The following is a 19,866-nucleotide window of genomic DNA, read 5'->3' as shown; positions in this document are numbered from 1 at the left end:
TGAAATGCGGTTTGATGTCCTGAGCAGACCAGTACTTCTACAAACCGTGCCGCCTGGCCAGTGCATCACTCCGAGCCTCAGTTGCTTTTCCCCTAAAACGGGGCTAGTAACAGTGTTCTCTTATCTCACCGGGGATAAGAATGAGATGGCACGAGTAAGATCCCTTTGAGAAGAAGGGAAAGGATGAACCAATTCCCAGTTCCCTCATTTCTGTGTGTGTTTTGTCATGGCAAAGAAATCATTTGAGATTTTGTTTCATTCGTCTCAGATAAAAAAAGTGGTGATGTAGGTGTACACCATCCTTGCTTAGGACAATCAGAGCGATCGTTGCTGGTGAGCCGGAGCTGGCAGGAGCGGGGCCTGGGGCCTCTCAGTTTGCTCTCGCCACCCCCCCGCCTGTTACTTTTTCATATTCCATATCAAAGTCTCAGTTGTACTTTCAAGTCCTACGTCGTCTGGGCTCTGATCATCTGGGGGCTGCATGATTCTTATTAATATTAAAGGTGAGGGTTTTCTTAGCCTATTTCCTTTCATTTCTAAATCAGTCTCTGAAAGGAGAGGGCAAAAGTGGAATGGGAAGGATATCTATGCCCCCAAAGGAACGCATCCTGATTTGGTGCCAATTTGGGTTCCCTCTGGTGACTTGAAGGATTGTGATGAGTGAAGTGTGAACGCTAACTGATTAGCTGCTGAACTTCACGGACTCTTAGAGAGTTTTGATTTCAGGGTCAGGGTGAAAGGACAATTTGATCCTGCTGCCTACCTCTGCCACATACCAGGAGTTTAAGCGTCACAGAATGTCTTGTTTTCCTTCATTTCCGATTCCCAGTTACTGATTTGCTGGTCACCACCGTGTCTAGTCGTATTCACGCATGTACACAAAACAGATTTAAGAGAAAGTTTTACATATGAATCAGATTTTCCTATTGCTCTCATCACTTCAATCTTCTTCTTTATTTTTTAAACTTCATTTCTAATGACTTTAAAACTGGTAAGGGCCCTTTGAGATCTTCTAACTAAAATAGTCTCTAAATATTCACTTAAATGGTGGAATACATTGGTGACACTTGAAAAGTCCATTCTTTAAGAGGAGAAAAAGATTTTAGTAATAGGAAGGATTCCAGCCTAGCAGTTGGCTTTGTGAGGTTGGACATTCTGGCCATTCCTGCAGACCAGGGAGCTGGAGCGGGAGCCGAGTCTGGACTGTGTGGAATGACAGCCTTTCAGCTCTGTTTCTCGGATTATCCCTGAGGAAGTAGAGTCACGAAGCCTGTGTCCTCTCCCTGGTCTCGGAGCTAGGGCTCTGACTCAGTGTCCGCCCCCTGCAGCTTCAACCTCCTCTTGTGAAGTGTGGGTTTCAAGACATTGCTCTTTCTTAGCTTGGTACATTCTGGATGAAGTGAAGAGTGGAGATAATATTGCAATGAAAGTTTGTAATTTTTCTGGTGTAAAAGTCAGCAAGATCGTTCCAAAACCTGTTGGTTTACTTTGCATGGGTACGGGGACAAAATGACATACCTGGGAGGAAAAATGATCTTAGAGTAACTTTTTTATATTACAGTTTTTAATATTTAAAATGTAACACGCTGATTGTAAAGAATGCTTAGTACAGAAGGGGATAAAACAAGACCAAAAAAATAAGAGAAAAAAACCCCAAAACACTTCTTCCCAATTGCCTATTCTGCTGCCCACAGTTAAGTTCAGTTCTGGGTACATCCTTCCAGATATTTTGTTTGCCTCCGACAGCAGGACCATGTCAGAATAGCTCTGTGGGGTTGAATTTAAAAAAAAAAAAGTCAGTTGTAGGGTAATTGCCCTTATTTCTTTGATAGCATGGTAAATTGAGAGAAAACTCATTCAGGTCTTTTAGGGAAATCCTTTCTATGAACACTTCAATATCTCCAAAAAGCCTATAATTTGTGCATGACGTGGGCTCTCTTCAGTGAGGTAAAGAACGCACAGTGTTTGGTGAGAAAGTTACTCTGAATTTTTAGCAAGATGCAGGCTAAAAACATTTAATATAGAAGTCAGTGTGCAAGGTACTAAGGTTGCCTGTGTGAGTGGAGAAGAGACTATGGACGTTCTTACAACATTTTGATTAGTGGCATGCAATTTTTCCAGGTGTCTCAGGGCAAAATATTAAAGGTCAAACAAATGTGTAATGTGCGAATGTGTGATGTGTATAGCCAAACTTGGTGACAAGCTGTGGTCTTTATCAGTGAGAGCGGGAGGAAGTTCGGGATCAGTTCTCTTAAGATGGGAAGACCAGCCAGACAGGACCTTGCTCTGTTCACACACACAAATCCTAGCCCTTTCAAGAAAGTTGATGGGAGGAGAGGGGCCAGGCTACCAAAACAGGCTCTGTGTGGCCAGCTGGACCCCGTTTTCAGTTCTCTCCCCCTCCCACAGACTTAGTAGTCATTGGCCGAAAGAAGGGGTTTTGCACCCAAGCCCAGTGAGGCGAACTTTTCCTCCGGTTCTGGCATGGTGCTCACAGAGCTGTGCTCAGGACTCTGGCCCTGTCTCACTTGCCGGCCTCCTCTGGGGTGTAGCCGTGGGGGACTTGAGGGGCACCCTCCAAAGCAGCGGCTTCTCCACTGCCTCCTCCTTTGCCCCAGTTCTGAACATTCATTCTTTTACAGCAACTTGACTCTCTCTGGAGAATCAGATCTGGGGCTCAGAGCCCAGTGCTCTTTTTTTCTCCTCTGCCCCCTCCCTTCAACTACCTGCGGCAGGCACCTCTTAGCTTCCACAGCCTCAAAAGGGATAATGTTCTCCTTGAAAGCATCTTTTGAGGATTAATGGATGTTTGCTCTATGCTTTGAAGAGAGGATCCTATCAAGTCACGTTGCTGTCCTCAAAGCTGGCCCTGGTTCCAGCTGGTACCAGGTCTGGCCAATCAGGCCACAGGGTGAGTGGGGCTCTCATTGGCCGCCTTTCAGGGCATATCGTTTGCCTGCTCATCACCTACAGAAGGGCGATCACCCAACTAGGAGGCACAAATCCTCTAGTGGACATTTTGTATATTGTACGCTTTTCACTTGGAGAAAGTATTTGCAGCAAAATGAACATCCCTTGGGTAGTTAGTTTGTGGCCATCTGTGACATTTTCTGGTTGAGAAATTGTTCTTTTCTCTCCCCTTTTAAAGGCTTTATAAGTGTTGGAGCAAGAGGAGTTATAATCTGCCACCTCTCAAAGAAGTCCCTTTGCCAGGCCATTTATATGTAAATTGCATGTGATTTGGCAAAGAAAAGGATGTTACCTGCTTGAAGATAAGCATTTTCATCTCAATGAATTCTTTGTTAGAGTTGTTTAATCAAAGAAATGGAAGCTGCAACCTACTTTTTGGAAAGATCCAGATGATGCTGTGTGAGTTAAGAGCGTGAAGGTTCTAAGGAGAAGGTGGATAAGAGAGAGAAAAGAAAAGGTTTGTTTTAAGGACACATCAAACAGGAATAAAAATAAAACAAACAAAAAAACCCCAAACTAGTCAAAGATGCACTTCGTTGTCTTGTCATCACGGAGGACAAACCTGGAAGGCAACGCCAACCACGCAAGTTAGGGTTTTCCAAATCCTAGGATGGACCACAGGATGGGATGGGGGGTAGAGGACCTGCTGCTCCCACACTCCAATGGGGCATTTCAAGGGGGGGGGCCTTCATTTCCTGGTGTTTCTATTAGCTCTCCAGTGATCCTTATGAAGTCTTGGAGTTGGGGGTGGGGTGAGCTTATTTCTCAGCACAGGCCTTATTAATAGAAATCATTGTTTCACTTTCCTAAATCATATTTCTGGCCTCTTGAAAAATCTAGGATCTGGCAATCCTGAACCTTCATTCCCATAGAAACAACCACCAGCCACTGCTGCCCCTTTCTGTGGGCTAGTGGGACAGACCCTGGCTCACCGACTAGGGCAGATGTTGACTTCTCACCTGCCTGGGCAGTTAACCAGAAAATAACGTGTAAATCCAGAAGCACACGTGTGTGCACATATGTGAACACACTCGCCCCGGCAGGATTCAGGCGCAGAGGGGATTACCTTATAGAAAGGTCACTCCTCAGCAAGTTCAGGGTCTATAATCTGAGCAACAGATTTGAGAAAAGTTAATCCTGGGGTGAGATGAGGAGAATCAGGTTATCACGGCACACGCAAAAAGGGAGGTTTGTGACCTGGGTGTTATACAAGTTGCCTTTCTTTGGCATGCCCATGTGTTTGGAGCAGCAGTATGGATGAGGGTGGTGAGTAGAGAGAGGCGGGGTCAAGAGACCTGTATCTAAACCTCTGTGATGCTCTGGACAGTGCCTGGCACATCCAGGAGCTTGATAAATATTATCTAATGATAGCCAGCCACCAACCTGCTGATGAGCTCAACTTTGAGACCTGAAAGAATAATGTCTCCATTTCTCAGTTTGCTCATCAGCAAAATGGAGACAGGACGAGAGGCATTGCAAACTCACATCATGGGGCCAGGCAGGCTGTGCAAACGAGTGAAGGGACATCTGGATGGAAAATGCAGACTAGGAAGTGGAGAGACTATGGTAAATTGGAAGTTCACCCCCATCCAGGGGGATGTTTGCAATTAACTCCAGCCACCTGCCTGGTGGGAAGGCGAGCCCAGTGTTGCCAGGGCTCCTGATTTTTTGAGAGAGGCTTGAAATTTGCATTTGTATATGAACTCTAACAACTTCTGCTGTAACTAATTTAGTTTTCTAATAAAAGCAGAGTGCAACCAAACAAAACATACTCGGGGTGTGGGGGCGGCATCTAGGCACTAGTTTTGCAACCTCTTGGACAAAGCCCTCTCGGTGCCTCCCTATCTGGCTACTGTCTCTGCTTTGCTGAACCTAGGAATGAGGAGGAAGGAGCTGGTGGAGATGGCTGTGAGGACAACGTCGGGGAGGAGGTGGGGTGTGAAACTAGGACCGCACCATGATCAGGTTAGATGGGCAGACCTGGCACGTGCCAGCTTCAGCGAGGAGAGTTGCAAGGCTTGGCAAGAATTGTGCAGAGGCAGGCAGGAGGGCAAATCCAACGGAAGTGTCTGAGGAGAGAGGGCACAGGCTGTGGGTGGCAGCGGTGTAGGCAGCAGGTGCAGAGGTTGGGGGCAGCAAGGGCAGCCCGGGGAGCAGGAGAGAGTAAGAGGAGGCTTGGTGGACCCAGGGACCAGGGCCGTTGCCATCTGCCCCACTGTAGCCTGGTCGTTGTTTGCAGCCCCTCACACCAGCCACGCACAGAGAAGAAGTGTCCTGGTCACACTGGAAGCTCCATGCACGAGGCATCTATTAGGATAGCGCAAAACTTTGTCTGGCCCTCCAAACTTGTAGTTGTACTTGGGAATATGAGCCTGTCTCACAGGAAGACAGGCAGAGTAGCACAGCGGGTGAGGAGAGAATAAAGTGAGCCTCAAACAGCTTGGGGTTGGATTTGGCCTCTGTCACTTTTTAGCCATGCAACTGGGGCGAAATAGTTAACTTCTTTTTGAGCCAGGCTGGCTCACTTGGGGGTATAGCCTTGCAGGGTTGTGTGGATTCAATGAAGACGAATCCTGTGATGAGCATGGCGTGCTTTGCACAGTGCCTGGCCCATAGGAAGTGCTCGGACCACGCCTATCGTTACTGTGAGGCGAGTAGTGGGCTCAGCTAACTGCGGTGAAGCACTTCTCCGCGTGGGGGGAAGACATGGATGCAGTAGAGGTTGACTCCTCCCCTATTGAAAACGCTCCCCTAAATGTAGACTCTCTCTCTAGCCTGAGCTCCTGTGTACAAAAACAAAAAACAAAAAACAAAAAACCCCAAACAAACAGAGGATACTGTATCCAACTGGATAACGGTCATTGACTGAGCTTGGGTAAATCTGGCCCCAAGAGCGCCTGGTTTACATAACGGTGTTTTCATTCATCTAACAAATATTTGCTGAGCAGGTACTGTGTTCCAAGCACTGAGAAATGGTTTGGGGAATGCTAAGTAGAATATGACAAGATTTAGGCCTTAAGGTGTTGAATCTAACATGTAGGGGAAGTTGCTATAACACAGATCCCCAAATAGAATGGCTAGACGGACATAAGTTTCACCAAGTTGGCAAAATCCGTCCACGAAATCGCTTGTTTACCCAGGTTTTTTACTATTTTGCATCTCTTAAGACGGTTTCAGGATGTGGGAAGTAGGAGGTAAGGAAATCCCAGGCAAGCAGTTTGTCATTAATGAGCTTCTACTCACATCCCATTGGCTGGAACACAGGCAAGTGCTCCTGTCTAGAGCACCCACTGTAATCCTGTGACGCGATCCTGGCCCGCAGGATCCTGTGTTGTGGCAGCAATACTACACAAATCCCGTGGAGAAAAGGGAACGGCATGGCCACTCTCTGAGTGAGAGAGGGCGAGAGGGCTAGAGAGAGCCCAAGAGAGAGCCGACCCCTGCCTGGACAGGCTTTTATTGTTTTTCTAGGCACGTTACATTGAGGATGGTCCTCCTTTACTATGCATAGGTTTGTTGTGGGTGGTTATCTTTTACAGACAACAAAGGAGAGGATGTCGCTAAATACATCAAAGAAGGATATTTGCAATGTAAAGGGAGAAGTGGTCGAAACCGGTTATGCTCCACACTTGGGAGGTCTAGCTCAGATTTTAGGAAGTTAAAGATACTCAGTAAACATTTGCTGCCTCGATTCAGGGTGAGGGAGTTTTATCAAGAGCAAGTCTCATAGCAGTCAGGTACAATGCAGGCCTGATTCCCCACTGGAGAACCTGTCCATGGACGTGGGTCCTGTCTGCCAACCTTGTTCCCCACTGGCTTTTCCGAGTGGGGGCTGGGCCACATTTCCCACGCTTAGAACAGTTCCCCATAATCCTTGAATAGAGAAACGCATTGTGGCCCATATGGGAATTTGGGCTTTGGAATCAGACTTCTGGGTTTGAGTGCCAGCTCTCTCCCTTACCTCTGGCACCTACCCCATGGGATTGGTGTAAGGATTAAGTGAGTTAATCCACATGAAGCTCTTAGGACACAGTCTGACCCAGAGTTGGTGTTCAGGATATGTAAGCTATTAACTGTTGGGGAGTGAGGATGGGATGTGTTTGAGAAAGTTCATTGACTCAAGGATGTCTGAAGAACTGCTCACAGATTTGTTACCTCTCAGTTTTACAGCTTCCTGCAGGCATTGCTTCTCTGATTGCAACTTTGGGTGTTGAACCCTTGGCCCCTCTCATCATTGAGAAGGGTTAGTGAAGATAAACAAGATCATCTGAAGGGGTTAGTGTTTTGAAAAACAAACAAACAAAAAACAAACAAACAGAATCAGTTTGTGTTTGCCTGGACTAGACCTAAGGGAGGAATTTAGAGAGGATGTTTCAAGGTCATGCTCAGCTTTCTACGGCTTGAGTAAGAGCCAATGAATTTAGCACCTGGTCCACAGGCCTCTGCTGGAAAAGTAAGTATACCTATTGTTGAATGTGTTTCTGGGGAGAAAGCTCTAGAAATTATGTAAAAACACTGCTCCTTAGCTAAATAAAAGTAAGAGTGAACAGTGAGGCCTCACAGGGGGTTGAGGGGACTTTTGCTCTTGGGGATGACCCTGGTGCCTCTTCTAGGGCCCCTTCAGCAAGAGGAGAAAATGGAAAAGCCAGTCCCGTTGGGTGCTGCACTGGCAGGAGATGGGGTGTCCTCTTACCGGGAGCTGGTGTCCTATGATATACAGAGGGTATCACGTTTTCCATCTTCGGCAGGTGTCATGTGGAAAAAGAACAAACCTTCCTCACTTCAGAACAAGAGCCTCAACTTTCCTTGGCAACTCACGGAGTGGATAGATTTTAGCAGATAAACAGACATTGGAAAATGGTTTTCTGCCCACTTTCTCTGCAGTGTCTCATTTTTGGGAGTAGCTCTCATAATGCAGCCCCCCGCCAAATCTTATAATTGGACTTCCAATAGTGTAGAAAGTATCATCGGGTGTTGTGTCTGTCACGGTGGGCACCATTCAGGCTCTCTAAAGGCATCTAATTGACTCCCAGGAAATGGAAGGGACATGGAGAAGGGAATGCGTATTGGCACATTCATTTGTGTTGAGGACCCTGCCCGTGGCTGTGGAGAGGCCAGCAAAGGTGGGCCAAGGGCGTGAGTGTAGCAGATGAAGGTTTGGGAAGGGCTAGCTCAAGGGCAAGTAGGCAGATAGTTGAGGTCCTCCCTACCTATCATCACCTTAGCTGACCTCTTGTCACCTTGGCTGAGTTCTTGAACTTGACCTCTAGGTGTCACAAGAATCTGACACCTGGCCTGCCTGGGTCTATAGGTGGCCATGTCCCAGGGTTTTCACCCACATTTTCTCCAGCTCTGTGGACCTCATTTTTTTCTCTCACTACTTCCCAACTGGATCTTCACTGCTCCTTACCACTGGGATCAATCTTCTGTCCTCTCACCCTTTAGAACATCCTATTAAAGAGGTGTAGGGGCTGTAGACACAGCTGTTTGAATTTGGATCTCCCATTCATGGAGGACTCAGGCAAAATTTTGATGTTATCTCTGCATGCCATTTTATGTGTAGTAGCCAAGATTTTCATCAAAAAGTATCAAATCTATAGTCTGTGCCTGGGCCACACCACCCATGGGGCACTCCAAACTAATATTTTAAGAAATAGATTCTGTAATTCTCTTGATCATAATTATTTTACATTGTATTTGAGTTTGTGTGTGTGTGAAGAGTATGACTGGGTTAAGTGTGAGCATTTAAATGTGCCATAAATGATTGTAATCCTACTTTGCATTTCTTCATTTTTTAATAACCTGGGCACCTGGGGCTCTCACCTTTCCAGAGGCCCTGCATTCAAACCTGCTAGGTCAGTGGTGAGCAGCCCTCTTTACACAAGAGGGCACTTCAGGAAAAATAAACAAACATTTACAGGTTGTTTTTTTCTCCCCAATCAGAATGCAGAGAGCTTTATTGAGTCTCATGACCCAGAGGTGGATGGGGCGGGCATCAAGAAGTGTTTATTCTTACAAATTACTCTACTGAGTAGAATAATATTAGTGAGAAAATGGGCACTGCTTTTTAGTCAATGAAAACTTAATATCCAGGCACTTACAGATAGTTTTCGAACTTTTCATTCTGAAGTTAGACCTCTGGATGCCTCTGTGGTCCTCGTCACTACACAGACTAATTCTGTAACCCACAGGCCAGGGTTCTCTCTGTCTCAATACCACTCTTGCCCAGCACAGTGCCCACCACATGGAAGGGGCTTAGTAAATGCTTGTTTGGAAGCAGTATGTATAACGGTTAAGAACACAGAATCTAGGGAGACTGCCTCGCTCTGTCATTTACTAGCTGTGTGACTTTGGGCAAGTTGCTTAGCCCTGGGCCTCAGTCCCAGTCTGGAAAGTGGGGATTAAATCAATCCCTACCTCACTGAGATGGGGACTGAGTGAGTTAATGAATGTATGTAAACACTTAGAGCAATGCCTAGTATTTATAAACCCTGCAGAAGTGTTAGCTATTACTGTGTAGCTATTGAACTGAATCGAAATCCAAGTTTACCTCTATGGTTAGAACCTTACAGAGAACTTTTTCCAACTCTGGCTTCCAATTAGTTACCATTGATCCGATTTTCTCTCCTGTTTCTGTCTGTGAAAACAAATCTGATTTATTTTAAAGATTTTTTACATTTATTTTTAGAGAGAGGGAGAGAAATGTCAATGTGAGAGAGAAACCGATCAGCCGCCTCTTGCATGCGCCCCAGCTGGGGACCAAGCCTGCAGCCCAGGCACGTGCCCTGGGTGGGAACTAAACTAGTGACCTTTCACTTTGCGGGACAATGCCCGCCTAACTGAGCCACTTGGGTCAGGGCTGACTTTGATTCCCATATAAAATAATTATGCCCTTTTTTTCTCCTTCCAACCATTTTTTAAAAGAAAAAAAGCAAAAACAAAACTTCTAAATGTTTTTAAGGCAAACCTGTGTCCGTCAGTAATGAGTAAAACACTGTATTAAGTACTTGGGCTGGAGGTTGTACATCTAGATTTTGCAAAGTTTCTCTGCACCGATTTCTGTGTCTCCCCTTTCATGTCTTCTCACAGAATGTTGTTCCCATTCGGCTAAGGTCTTTGCTTGGACAGGGAGAGCTCCTGGAATAATATACGAAGTCTGTCCAGAAGAAGTCCAGCCACTGTTAATATAACAAGAATGGTTTGTGTGACATCAAGGTAACCTGGCAGCCAAGGAGTGTGGACTAGAATGCATATGTGCGAACAATGACGACTTCACTGTACTAGTCAGTGGGGGTGGTAGATGCTGTTGAGTGAGCATGTGTACAGTGTGGCTGTCACATTCAAAGTGACTGAGCAAGTAGAGCAATGAATCTGCATCAAATTGTGTGTTAAGCTTGAACATTCCTCTGTGGAAACTATCCAGATGATTCAGAAGGCTGCAGCTGTGGGCAACTGGTGATTGGCAGCTTCATCACCACAACACTCCTGCTCGTGCATCATGTCTTGTGTAGAGTTTTTTGGCGAAACATCGAATCACCCAGGTGACTCAGCCCCCCTACATCCCAGATTTGGTGCCCTGTGACTTCTGGCTTTTCCCCAAACTAAAATCACCTTTGAAAGGGAGGAGATTGCATACCGTCAGTGAGATTCAGGAAAATATGACAGAGCAGCTGATGGTGACTGGGAGAACTGTGTGAGGTCCCAAGGTGCCTACTTTGAAGGGGACTGAGACACCATTGTCCTATGTACAGTGTTTCTTGTATCTTGTATGTTCTCCAGTGAATGTCTCTATTTTTCATATTACGTGGCTGGATACCGTCTGGACAGACTTCATACACCAGACAAAATCTGGCTCCGAGAGCCTTGCCCACCTGATTACTCTTTATCGCCTTTACTTTTGTTCATTGACTTGGTTTATAAAGTTTAAAAAGTTGAAGTATAGCATACATACAGAAAAGTGCATGTATGTTCAATTCAATAAATTTTGACAAGTTGAACATACTCGTGTCATCGACAGCCAGATTGATAAATGATAGGACAGAAGCCCAGCTGTGCCCCTTCCAGTTGTTACTGCGCCCCCAACCAGCCCATGAAGGGAGGCTTTATGACTCTCACCACATCGAGTGCAGTCTTCTAGTATGTGCACCAGTGTGTGGACTTGCCCTCAATAGGTGAAATTCGTCCGTAGTGGTGTCTGTAGTTGTAGGTTGTTCTTTGTTTCTGTTTTTCTTTTTTTAGATTTTGTTTATTTTCAGAGACAGGGTAAGGGAGGGAGAAAGAGTGGGAGAGAAACACCAATGTGTGAGAGAAACATCGCTCTGGTGTCTCTCGTGCCTCTTGCGTGCCCTCAACTGGGTACCTGCCCTGTGACCCAGGCAGGTGCCCTGACCAGGAATTGAACCAGCAACCATTTGGTTCTCAGGCTGTCACTTAATCCACTGAGCCACACCAGCCAGGGCAGGTTGTTCATTCTTAGTGATGTATAGTATTCTATGATGTGAGCATGCTGTGATTTCTTTGCCTGTCTTGCTCTGGTTGGCACATGGAAGTTTCCAGTTAGGGACCTCTGTGAGTCACACACGCTGGCACATGTCTTTGGAGACCTGAAGTGCGTGTACCTCCCAGTGGGGTGATAGCCAGATCACAGGGTAAGCAGTTCAGGAGATGCAGCCTAGTGCTCTTCCAGAGTAGGGGTGCCAATTGTCTGCTCGATTTTGATGAAGAAAATTATTCCAGGTTGAGATTTGAGTTTTAAAGCAGAATAAAATTACACTAATTCCGTTGATTTTTACCATTCCTGTTACTCCCCTATCACGTGTATGAGCCATAAGGAACCAGGTAAATCAACTCGAGTTACTCTAAGTGCTTCTTTCTGGGAGGCTCTTGAAAGACTTTTAGAACTACCCCTTGAAGTGGAAGGTTTAGGCTTTCTTTTTCCCTAAAATGTCTGCTTTATTTTCAAGAGCAGGAATACTAATCACCATGCTCCCTATAAAAGGAGAAGTCTCCCACCCTCCCCAACATGCCTTGCACTTTTATTGAATGAAATTTAGAGCTTCGTGAACTTTTGAGGGAAAATCAAACATCAGTGAGATTACTGACTTTCCAAACTTGTTCCCTGGATCATTGCTCTCGGAATTACAATTACACTTGCCCCTCTTTGGAATTTGACCAAGCCAGGCAAGTGAAGAGTCAAAAGTCCTTTGTTCTAGTACTGACTTTTGGTTGTAAAGCACCAAAGTGCAAGGTGCTTCCGGAATGCAGAGACAGAAGTGCTTCGTGTCCAGCCCCAGGGACCTCTGAGTCTTGAAGAGAATTCAGTTGAATCTGTTAGTTTTTGCCCCAAACAGCAAGCTAGAAACAACATCCCATAGAATAACAGCAAAAATCTTACTTCACACACTGCTCCCTCATAAAAATCTCTCACAAAAGCACTCTCAAATCCTTCAGCACAGATTTTTATTTTATTTTACCAACGGGAAAATTAAGACCATCAGTGAGACTCTGGAACAATTGGGGGTTGGAGGCCAGACCTAGGCCTGGGATTTTCACCCCTAGAAGCAGAGGGGGCAGAGGGGGCCTTTTCTAAGAGGAACTTGAAAGACGATGTGGCTGTGTCTGAGCTCATCCTGAGGTCCTTTTGATGGGTGACTTTCACGTTCTGGAGCCTGGCATTTTGTCTGGTTAGAAAATGGTCTTTGGTAGGAACGTAGGTTGAGGAATTTATTGCTGTTTTGTTTGTAGTGGCCAAGAATTGAAACTGAGCACCCATCAGTAAGGAGATGGTCCAGTAGCTATGGGACCTTCCTACCATGGATCATTACAGAACCATTAAAAGGATTTTGGCAAAGTATGGTAGAGTAAACAAGAGGGAGGAGAGTTATATACTATATAATTTTTTAAAATAATTTTTTAATTACTGTTGACTACAATATTAATTTCACTTTTGTCAAACATTAACCACTCCCCACACCCCACTAGTTGTGCGTGTGTGTCCAAATTGCACGAGCATGGGCAACGTGTGGAAGGGCACAGCTGAACACGTTGCCATGGGCTCCCTGGGGAGAGCAGGACCAGGGATGGCGGTGTTGATGTGGGAGGACAAGGTATAGGAACACAGCGTAAGTGATAAAAATGCCTTCTGAATAAACAATATACACGCATATACATGTATACATGTGCATAAGTTAATGCATGAAAAGTACATACATGCATCAATTTAAAAATCAAACAAAGGAGTGATGATTCCAATAAGAACAAGAGTGATTCTTTGGATCCTTGAGCTTAGCAGGGGTGAGAGCTGGGTTCTGTGGCTGCAGGTTTTACCCCCAGGTCTGTTATGTTGCAAGGACATTGGTCAGGAGGCTGCGCCCAGACACGCTGCTGCGCTTGGCAAACCGGTAATCACTACTACCATTGTAAAGTGCCTACGGTGATAACTACCTCCTTGAAGTGGCATTTGCATAACTTCCCAAAGTTACATATTTTTATCCCCATGTCATGGATAAGGAAAGCCAAGGGCAAGCAACTCAAGGCCCCGTGATGAGTGAGCGGTGCTGACGTTCAAAGCCCGGCCTGCGCGATTTCGGAACTCCTGCGTCTTAGGTCTCCTCACAGCTCCGGGGGCTGCTCTGGGCGGGGTGATTAGGGCCCGCCTGCTTTGATCCCAACTGCGATCTCTGCAGGCCCGCCCTCTCTCCCAGGTGCGGGTCCCGAAGTGCAGGTTTTGCTAAGAAAAACCAATCAAGCCGCCGCCTGGTGAATGTTACCTGCGTGCACTTGCTGGCCTGGATTTAGATGGCAAAGCTCTTACCTGGATGAGGGGGAAACAGTCTGTTGAGGCCTCTGGCCCCAAGGGAGCAGGACTCAATGGGAAAGTAGGGCATCTGAGTACCTACCTCAGGACAGGGGAGAGGCAAACTGGCTTGTTGAAAAGGAGGATGGTTTTACTAAGCCTGACATCTGGCCCCTGAACTGTATCAGTAACCACTTTGGGGGTGAATGCTTGGGCTTTCATGGGGAGCTCTCTCCATTTCTCCTTGCCAAACCACTCCCACCCTTGGGCCTACTGAAGACAAAAGAACTAACAGTAGTGGCTTGTTTGGTGGCCTGGTAATGTGACTTTCACCCAAATCACTGAGTGCTTGTGCTGTCGCCAAAGGTGCCCCTAAGTTGGTACTTAAGGTAAAAATCTCAGTTCTGCAAATCAGTGTCCCCTGGGGTGACCCCTTTTCTCTTCTTTGCCTTGGTTTCCTCATTTATAAAATGGAGATCAAGTTTTTCTATTGCTTATGATTAAAAGAATGTAAGAGATATAACACGTGTTTTTAAACAATAAGAGACATATATTTAGAAAGACAGGGCCAGCTGTGTGTGTTAGGTTTGGGTTGAAAACAACAGCGCTGCTGACATGAACAGTTATTGCCATTTAAATGGAATACGTCTGGACATCTCCAGTGTGACCGGACCAGTGTTTCCCACCAGGTGCTGTGTTTTAACAGTGGCATTGATGACTTCCAGGAGCTAGCGCGTCACATAAAGGTTAACTTGACCGCAGAGGGGGAGCTGGCTGCACAGACAGCCTTCCCTGGGCCCTCTTCCTCTCTCTCTGAGGCAGATGGCCGAAGTTCTCCTGGTGAGGATGCAGCGGCTGGAACTGAAGCCACTGCCTGCTGCCTTCCTTCACTGCCCAGCAGAAGCCCCAGGGATCCTGGGGTGCAATGAGGAGAGAACATGCAGCTGGCTGTTGTCCTCACTTGAGGACTGGGGACAAGGCCTCCCCATGCCGGCATTTCTACTCTGTGCCCACAGATTGTAGACTGAGCCTCGTGGCCCGGGACAAACTCCCTGGTCTTGCAGAGCCTCAGTCTTCTCTCTCCCGTGGAACACAACTGTGACTGTGAATAGTGATCTTGTTATTAGTTCCTTAAAGGGTGGGACTAGGTCTTCGGAACCTGGCACAGTGCCTGGCGCAGAGTAGGAACCTGAGGAAATGCTTTTTGTTGACATGGACCCCCTAGAGATCTATGGCTGGATAGTGTGAGAGGTGATCATTTAGGAAATATTCTTCTTTCTTCCTCTGCATTCCTCTGTGCATAATAAACTGCAAACGGTAGGATGTATACACCTTTTATTCCATCCTATTCTTCGCATTTATTTAGTTAAAAAGTGATTTCCTTCTGGGCACTTAAGCTGATAGGACCTCACCACACGTTCCTCCCCTGTTAGCATTTTTGAGAGAAAAAGATGAAATCTATGTTCTGCTTGGTTCTGCTTAAATACGAGGGATAGACTGACCAGCGTCAATAGCTTTTCTGCATCTTGGGACTGCTCCTAATTCTTCTCTGCTCCCACTGGGTCTCCAGAGCCTTCTGAGGTCCCCGGACAGTGTGGTTTACCAGGATCTAGATAGATCGAGGGCTGGAGCTCCCAGTAGGCTCCTAGGTACTGATTAGGAGGGTGTCCTTTAGAGAAAAGGGAGAAAAAAAAATCCACCTAGATGGAATGATAAAGGAATGACATCACAGTAGGCATGGCAACCACAGGGTAGTCATAATCTCCCCATGAGATGGCCAGAACCCCAGGGGAAGGCCTAGATTCATTGTGCTCCTTTGCCCAGGAGGCAGTAGAAGCAGGGAGGCACGTAGGAGGGCTTGCTTATCTGATGGCTAGGCCAGGCCAGAGGTTTTGCCTCCCTGCTCTGACAGTCTCTCTCTGGAGTGGGGGTGTGCCACATCATAGCATTTGCATACTGTCAAGTTGTTATCCACAGTTGCACTGGGCGTTGCTGGGGAAGGGAGCAAAAAGAGAGGGAAGCACATCATTGGAGAGGGAAGTAGCGAGATGGAATTATCATCAGGAAGTTCCGCTGGAACTACCCTGGAGCTCCAGCCTCAAGTTCTCCCCGGAGGCTCTAAGAAATGCACCGTCCATCTCCCGAACCCTCACTCAGTTCCTCTGGGCCTTGACTTTTGCAGCAGATGGTGTTGAGCTGGGTGTAAACCATGTAAGTTGTGCTAATTTCAAGGTCACTTATGTCTAAAGCCCAAAGAGACCAGATTCAGAGCAGTGTCCCAGTGTACTGTGTGGACAGAAAGCTTTGATACAGGTGGTGAATGGTGACGCCTGGACAGCTGGGAGGTTATCTCAGGGGGCCGGTCATCCTGAACACAGTGAGAGGGTTTTAGGGGTTGCAGAGTTCAGTAAGGGGCATGAACCAGGGGGTTGCTGTCCTGGGGCTTCTGGGTACCCTAGGCCTAGAAGTCATTTTTCCTTCTCTGTCATTGGTGGTAACTGTGCCCAGGCCATGCCTGATTGCCGGCTCTCTGCAAGTCACATCATAGCTTGTTTGCATCCCTTGGGGTCACCCTTGGGGTCTTAGAAGTGAGGCCCCTGGCCCGGGCATGAGTAGCTATCACGAGGCTCATGCTCCACCTCAGCTCCAAAGCAGAGCCACCCACTTCCGACTCATGGACCTTTTAAGACCTTTAAATGTCTCTAGAGAAGCACGCTCCTTGGCAGCTTTAGTTAGAATATCTGAAGTTCCTGTTGCAAGCTGGAGAAATTTCTCCTCCAGCTCCTCTTGGCTGTGGGTAACTTTCTAAAGTGAGTTTATTATTTAAAATTTTTTTTATTGAGGTAAAATTCACATAACATAAAGTTCACCATTTTAACTGTGTACAATTCATTGGTTTTTAGTGTTTTAAAGAGTACAGTTGAGTGGGTTTTAGTACATTCATGGTGTGGTGCAACTTCACCACTCTCTCATTCCAGAACATTTTCCATCACCCCCCGAAGAAATCTCAGCCCATGAAGCAGCCACTCCGCATTCCCCATTGCCCCCACTAGTTGCCCCTGGCAACCACTAGTCTGCTTTCTGTTTTTGTGAATTTTCCCTATTCCGAATATTTTGTTTAAATGGAATCAGACAACATATGTATCCATCTGTGTCTGGATTCTTTAACGCAGCATGTTTTCAGTGACCACCGATAGTGTAGCGTGTATCCAGTAGTTCATCCCTTTTTATGGTGGGATAATCCACTGTTTGGTCGGCCACATTTTATGTATCCATTCATCAGTTGATAGACATTTGGGTTATTGCTTTCTGACTATTATAATCAATGCTAATATAAACATTCAAGTATAAGTCTTTTGTGGACATATGTTTTTAAATCTCTTGGGTATATACCTAAGAGTAGAATTGCTGGGTCGTATGATAACTCTATATTTAATTTTTGACAAGCTGCCAAACTGTTTTCCACAGTGGCCGTACCATTTTCCAATCCCACTAACAGTGTGTGAAGGTTCAGTTGCTCCGTATCCTTGCTGGCACTGTGATTACCTGCGTTTGTGATCGTGGCCATTCCAGGGGGGCTGACGTGTATCTCACCGTGCTCTGGATTTGCATTTCCCTAATGTTGAATGATGCTGACTATCTTCCTTTTTCTGAGTAGTGTCTTTTTGTGTGTTCATTGACCATTTGTTATATTTTCTTTGGAGAAAAGTCTATTCAATCCTTTGCGTACGTTTTAATTAGGTTGTCTTTTTGTTGTTAAGAAGTGCATTTCTTTTAAAGATTTTATTTATTTTTTAGAGAGAGGGGAAGGGAGGGAGAAAGAGAAACATTGATCAGTTGCCTCTTGTGCACCCTTAGCTGGGAACCTGGACCACAACGTGGGCACGTGCCCTGACGGGAAATGAGACCAGCAACCCTTTGGTTCACAGGCCGGTGCTCAACCCACTGAGCCACACCAGCCAGGGCAAGAAGTGTGTTTATTTTAATACATCATTGTTCCTTATGTACTCTAGCTGTATGTGACCGACCTGCGGAGATGGAGTTTAGCGAGTCACTTAAGAGTGGGCTCAAATCTCTGCCTGTTAGGCCACTCCTTGGTGTTCTCTTCTTCCTTGCCTACCCTTGACAGGTTTTCTCCCCTGAGTTTCTCTTCTTGACACCCAGTTCTTGTTTTGGTCTCAGTTCCTCCCCAGGTGACTTCATCTGTACCCAGGGCATCCATTACCATATATATACTGATCACTCCCGAATGCTGGTGTCCAACTTGGACTTCTTTCTGGAGCTCCATATTTGCATATCTAGGTAGAGCCTCAACATGCTCAAAACGTACTACTACGTTCCTCTGCCAAGCCTTCTTCTCCTGAATCCCCCCCCGCCCCCCAGGATGACCGGCAGCATAATCCACAACGTTTAAAAAGCTGTGGGAAGTCATCTTGGACTCCTTCCTCTCTCTCTGGTACATCCGCCCTCTTTCTCTCAGGTGCTATTCATTTGTCCTCTTCAATAGCCCCCCTCCGATTTGTCCTCAGCTGCTCAGTGCCTCTCTGACTGCCTTTGTTCAGGTCTTTGTTATTTGGTTTTCAGCTACTTCCTTTTATTCCTCCTTCCCTAGAATGATTCAGTTACATCCCTCTCATCTGAAAAACCCATCAGTGATTCCTTGTTGCCTGAAGGATAGACTTCCTCCTCCTTTGTCTAGCATGCAGGCTCTCCTGGATCTGACCTCTGTCTCTCCGACTTCGAACTCCCCTGCTCATTCTCCGCTCAGCCCTTACTGTAGCCATAGGAATTCCTCTGGGTTTCTTGAATGGGTCGCATTCCTTCAGACTTCCACGAGGCCTTGAATGCCATGCTGTTGGCATGAGTTTCATAGCTGTGGTTAAGGGTAGATTTTCAGGGATGGATTATGGATCCAGCATGGCCTAAATTAAATACTGCTATGGAGAGAGAACATGTTGGCTGTGTCTTAGGTGTGGATTTTGAGTCAGTAATTTATTTAAGAAAAAAAATGTTCGAACTGGATAGAAGTTAAACTACATTCTATTGTATTTATAAACCTGCATTGCAAATGTGATGGACTCTTGGAAAAATTCTGACGTTTGCCCCATTCCTTAGCCTGTTGTTACTTTAGCTACTTTTTGAATCCAAAACTCCGGGATCCACGACAGGACAAGAATATGCGAATTTCGGGAGCTGAGGGACAAAACACTTGGAATCAGATTTGGACCCAAGGTTGCTGTAGCTCCTCGCTTCCAGGAACACCAGCACCCCATACTTGTCTAGAGCCCTACACCTCTGACCTCCAGAATGTCTTCTAACTTTTTCTGAGAATGTTAGTCCTTAACGGAAACTGAGTAAAAACTGAAGGAGTGATTCCTGGCCCTTTCCGAATAATTTTTTAAAGATGTAACTTAGCCCTGGCTGGTGTGGCTCAGTGGATTGAGCACTGGCCTGTGAACCAAAAGGTCACTGGCTCGATTCCAGTCAGAGTACATGCTGGGGTTGCGGGCTGGGTCCCCCTAGTTGGGGGCGTGAGAGAGGCAATCAATCGAGGTTTCTCTCCCCTTCTTTTTCTCTTTCCCTCCCTCTGTCTCTGAAAATAAATACATAAAATCTTTTTAAAAATGTAATTTAATTTAGATTATTATTTAGTGCTTTATGTCTCTCCCACAAATTTTTACCTAGAAAAATTTCAAGCCTTCTGAAAAGTTGCAAGAACAGTATGATGAACATCCTATGCCTTGTTGCTTAGATTTCACGGTTCGCTAGCATTTTGCCAGATTAGTTTCCTGTCCCTCCCCCACTTTTATGCACATGTGTGTACCCCCACAAGCACACGTTCCCCAAATGGTCTTTAGAGTCTGTTCTCTTTGTATTTTGGTCATAGTATCAAAGAGTGTGGAGAAAGCAGATGATCCATGATGGGGCCGAGAAAGAAGTGGCTTATTCTCCTTTGGTAGGTGATTTGTTCTCATAGTTTTTAAATGGATGGAGAAGCCATAGGACTAGATCGATGGCCCCTTCCGAGAATTTGCTAGTCCTCTCCTCATTGAGGCAGCAAATGTGAACATTGGTATTTTCAGGAAGAGTGAGATTTAGTT

General features: G+C 46.0%; 1 protein-coding gene across 3 annotated transcripts in view; it reads left to right on the top strand.

Moving 5' to 3' along the window:
- The window catches only part of DPF3 (double PHD fingers 3), a 237,036-nt gene that overhangs the window by 25,909 nt on the left and 191,261 nt on the right, over positions 1-19,866 (top strand). For 2 of the 3 annotated variants that reach the window (XR_008427345.2, XM_045201942.3), the window contains exon 2: positions 10,060-10,185. Coding sequence is in view for 2 of the 3 variants with exons in the window: in XM_045201942.3 (XP_045057877.1) it covers positions 10,166-10,185 (20 nt within the window). In the remaining variant the exon portion in view is untranslated. Of the gene's footprint in view, positions 1-4,912; positions 4,936-10,059; positions 10,186-19,866 lie in introns of those variants that run through there. The other variant, XM_045201944.3, reaches the window with a different exon arrangement.

The sequence above is a fragment of the Desmodus rotundus genome, chromosome 7 (genome assembly GCF_022682495.2).
Source record: "Desmodus rotundus isolate HL8 chromosome 7, HLdesRot8A.1, whole genome shotgun sequence".
In the NCBI taxonomy this organism is placed as follows: Eukaryota; Metazoa; Chordata; class Mammalia; order Chiroptera; family Phyllostomidae; genus Desmodus; species Desmodus rotundus.
This window is presented reverse-complemented; position numbering and strand designations above follow the sequence as displayed.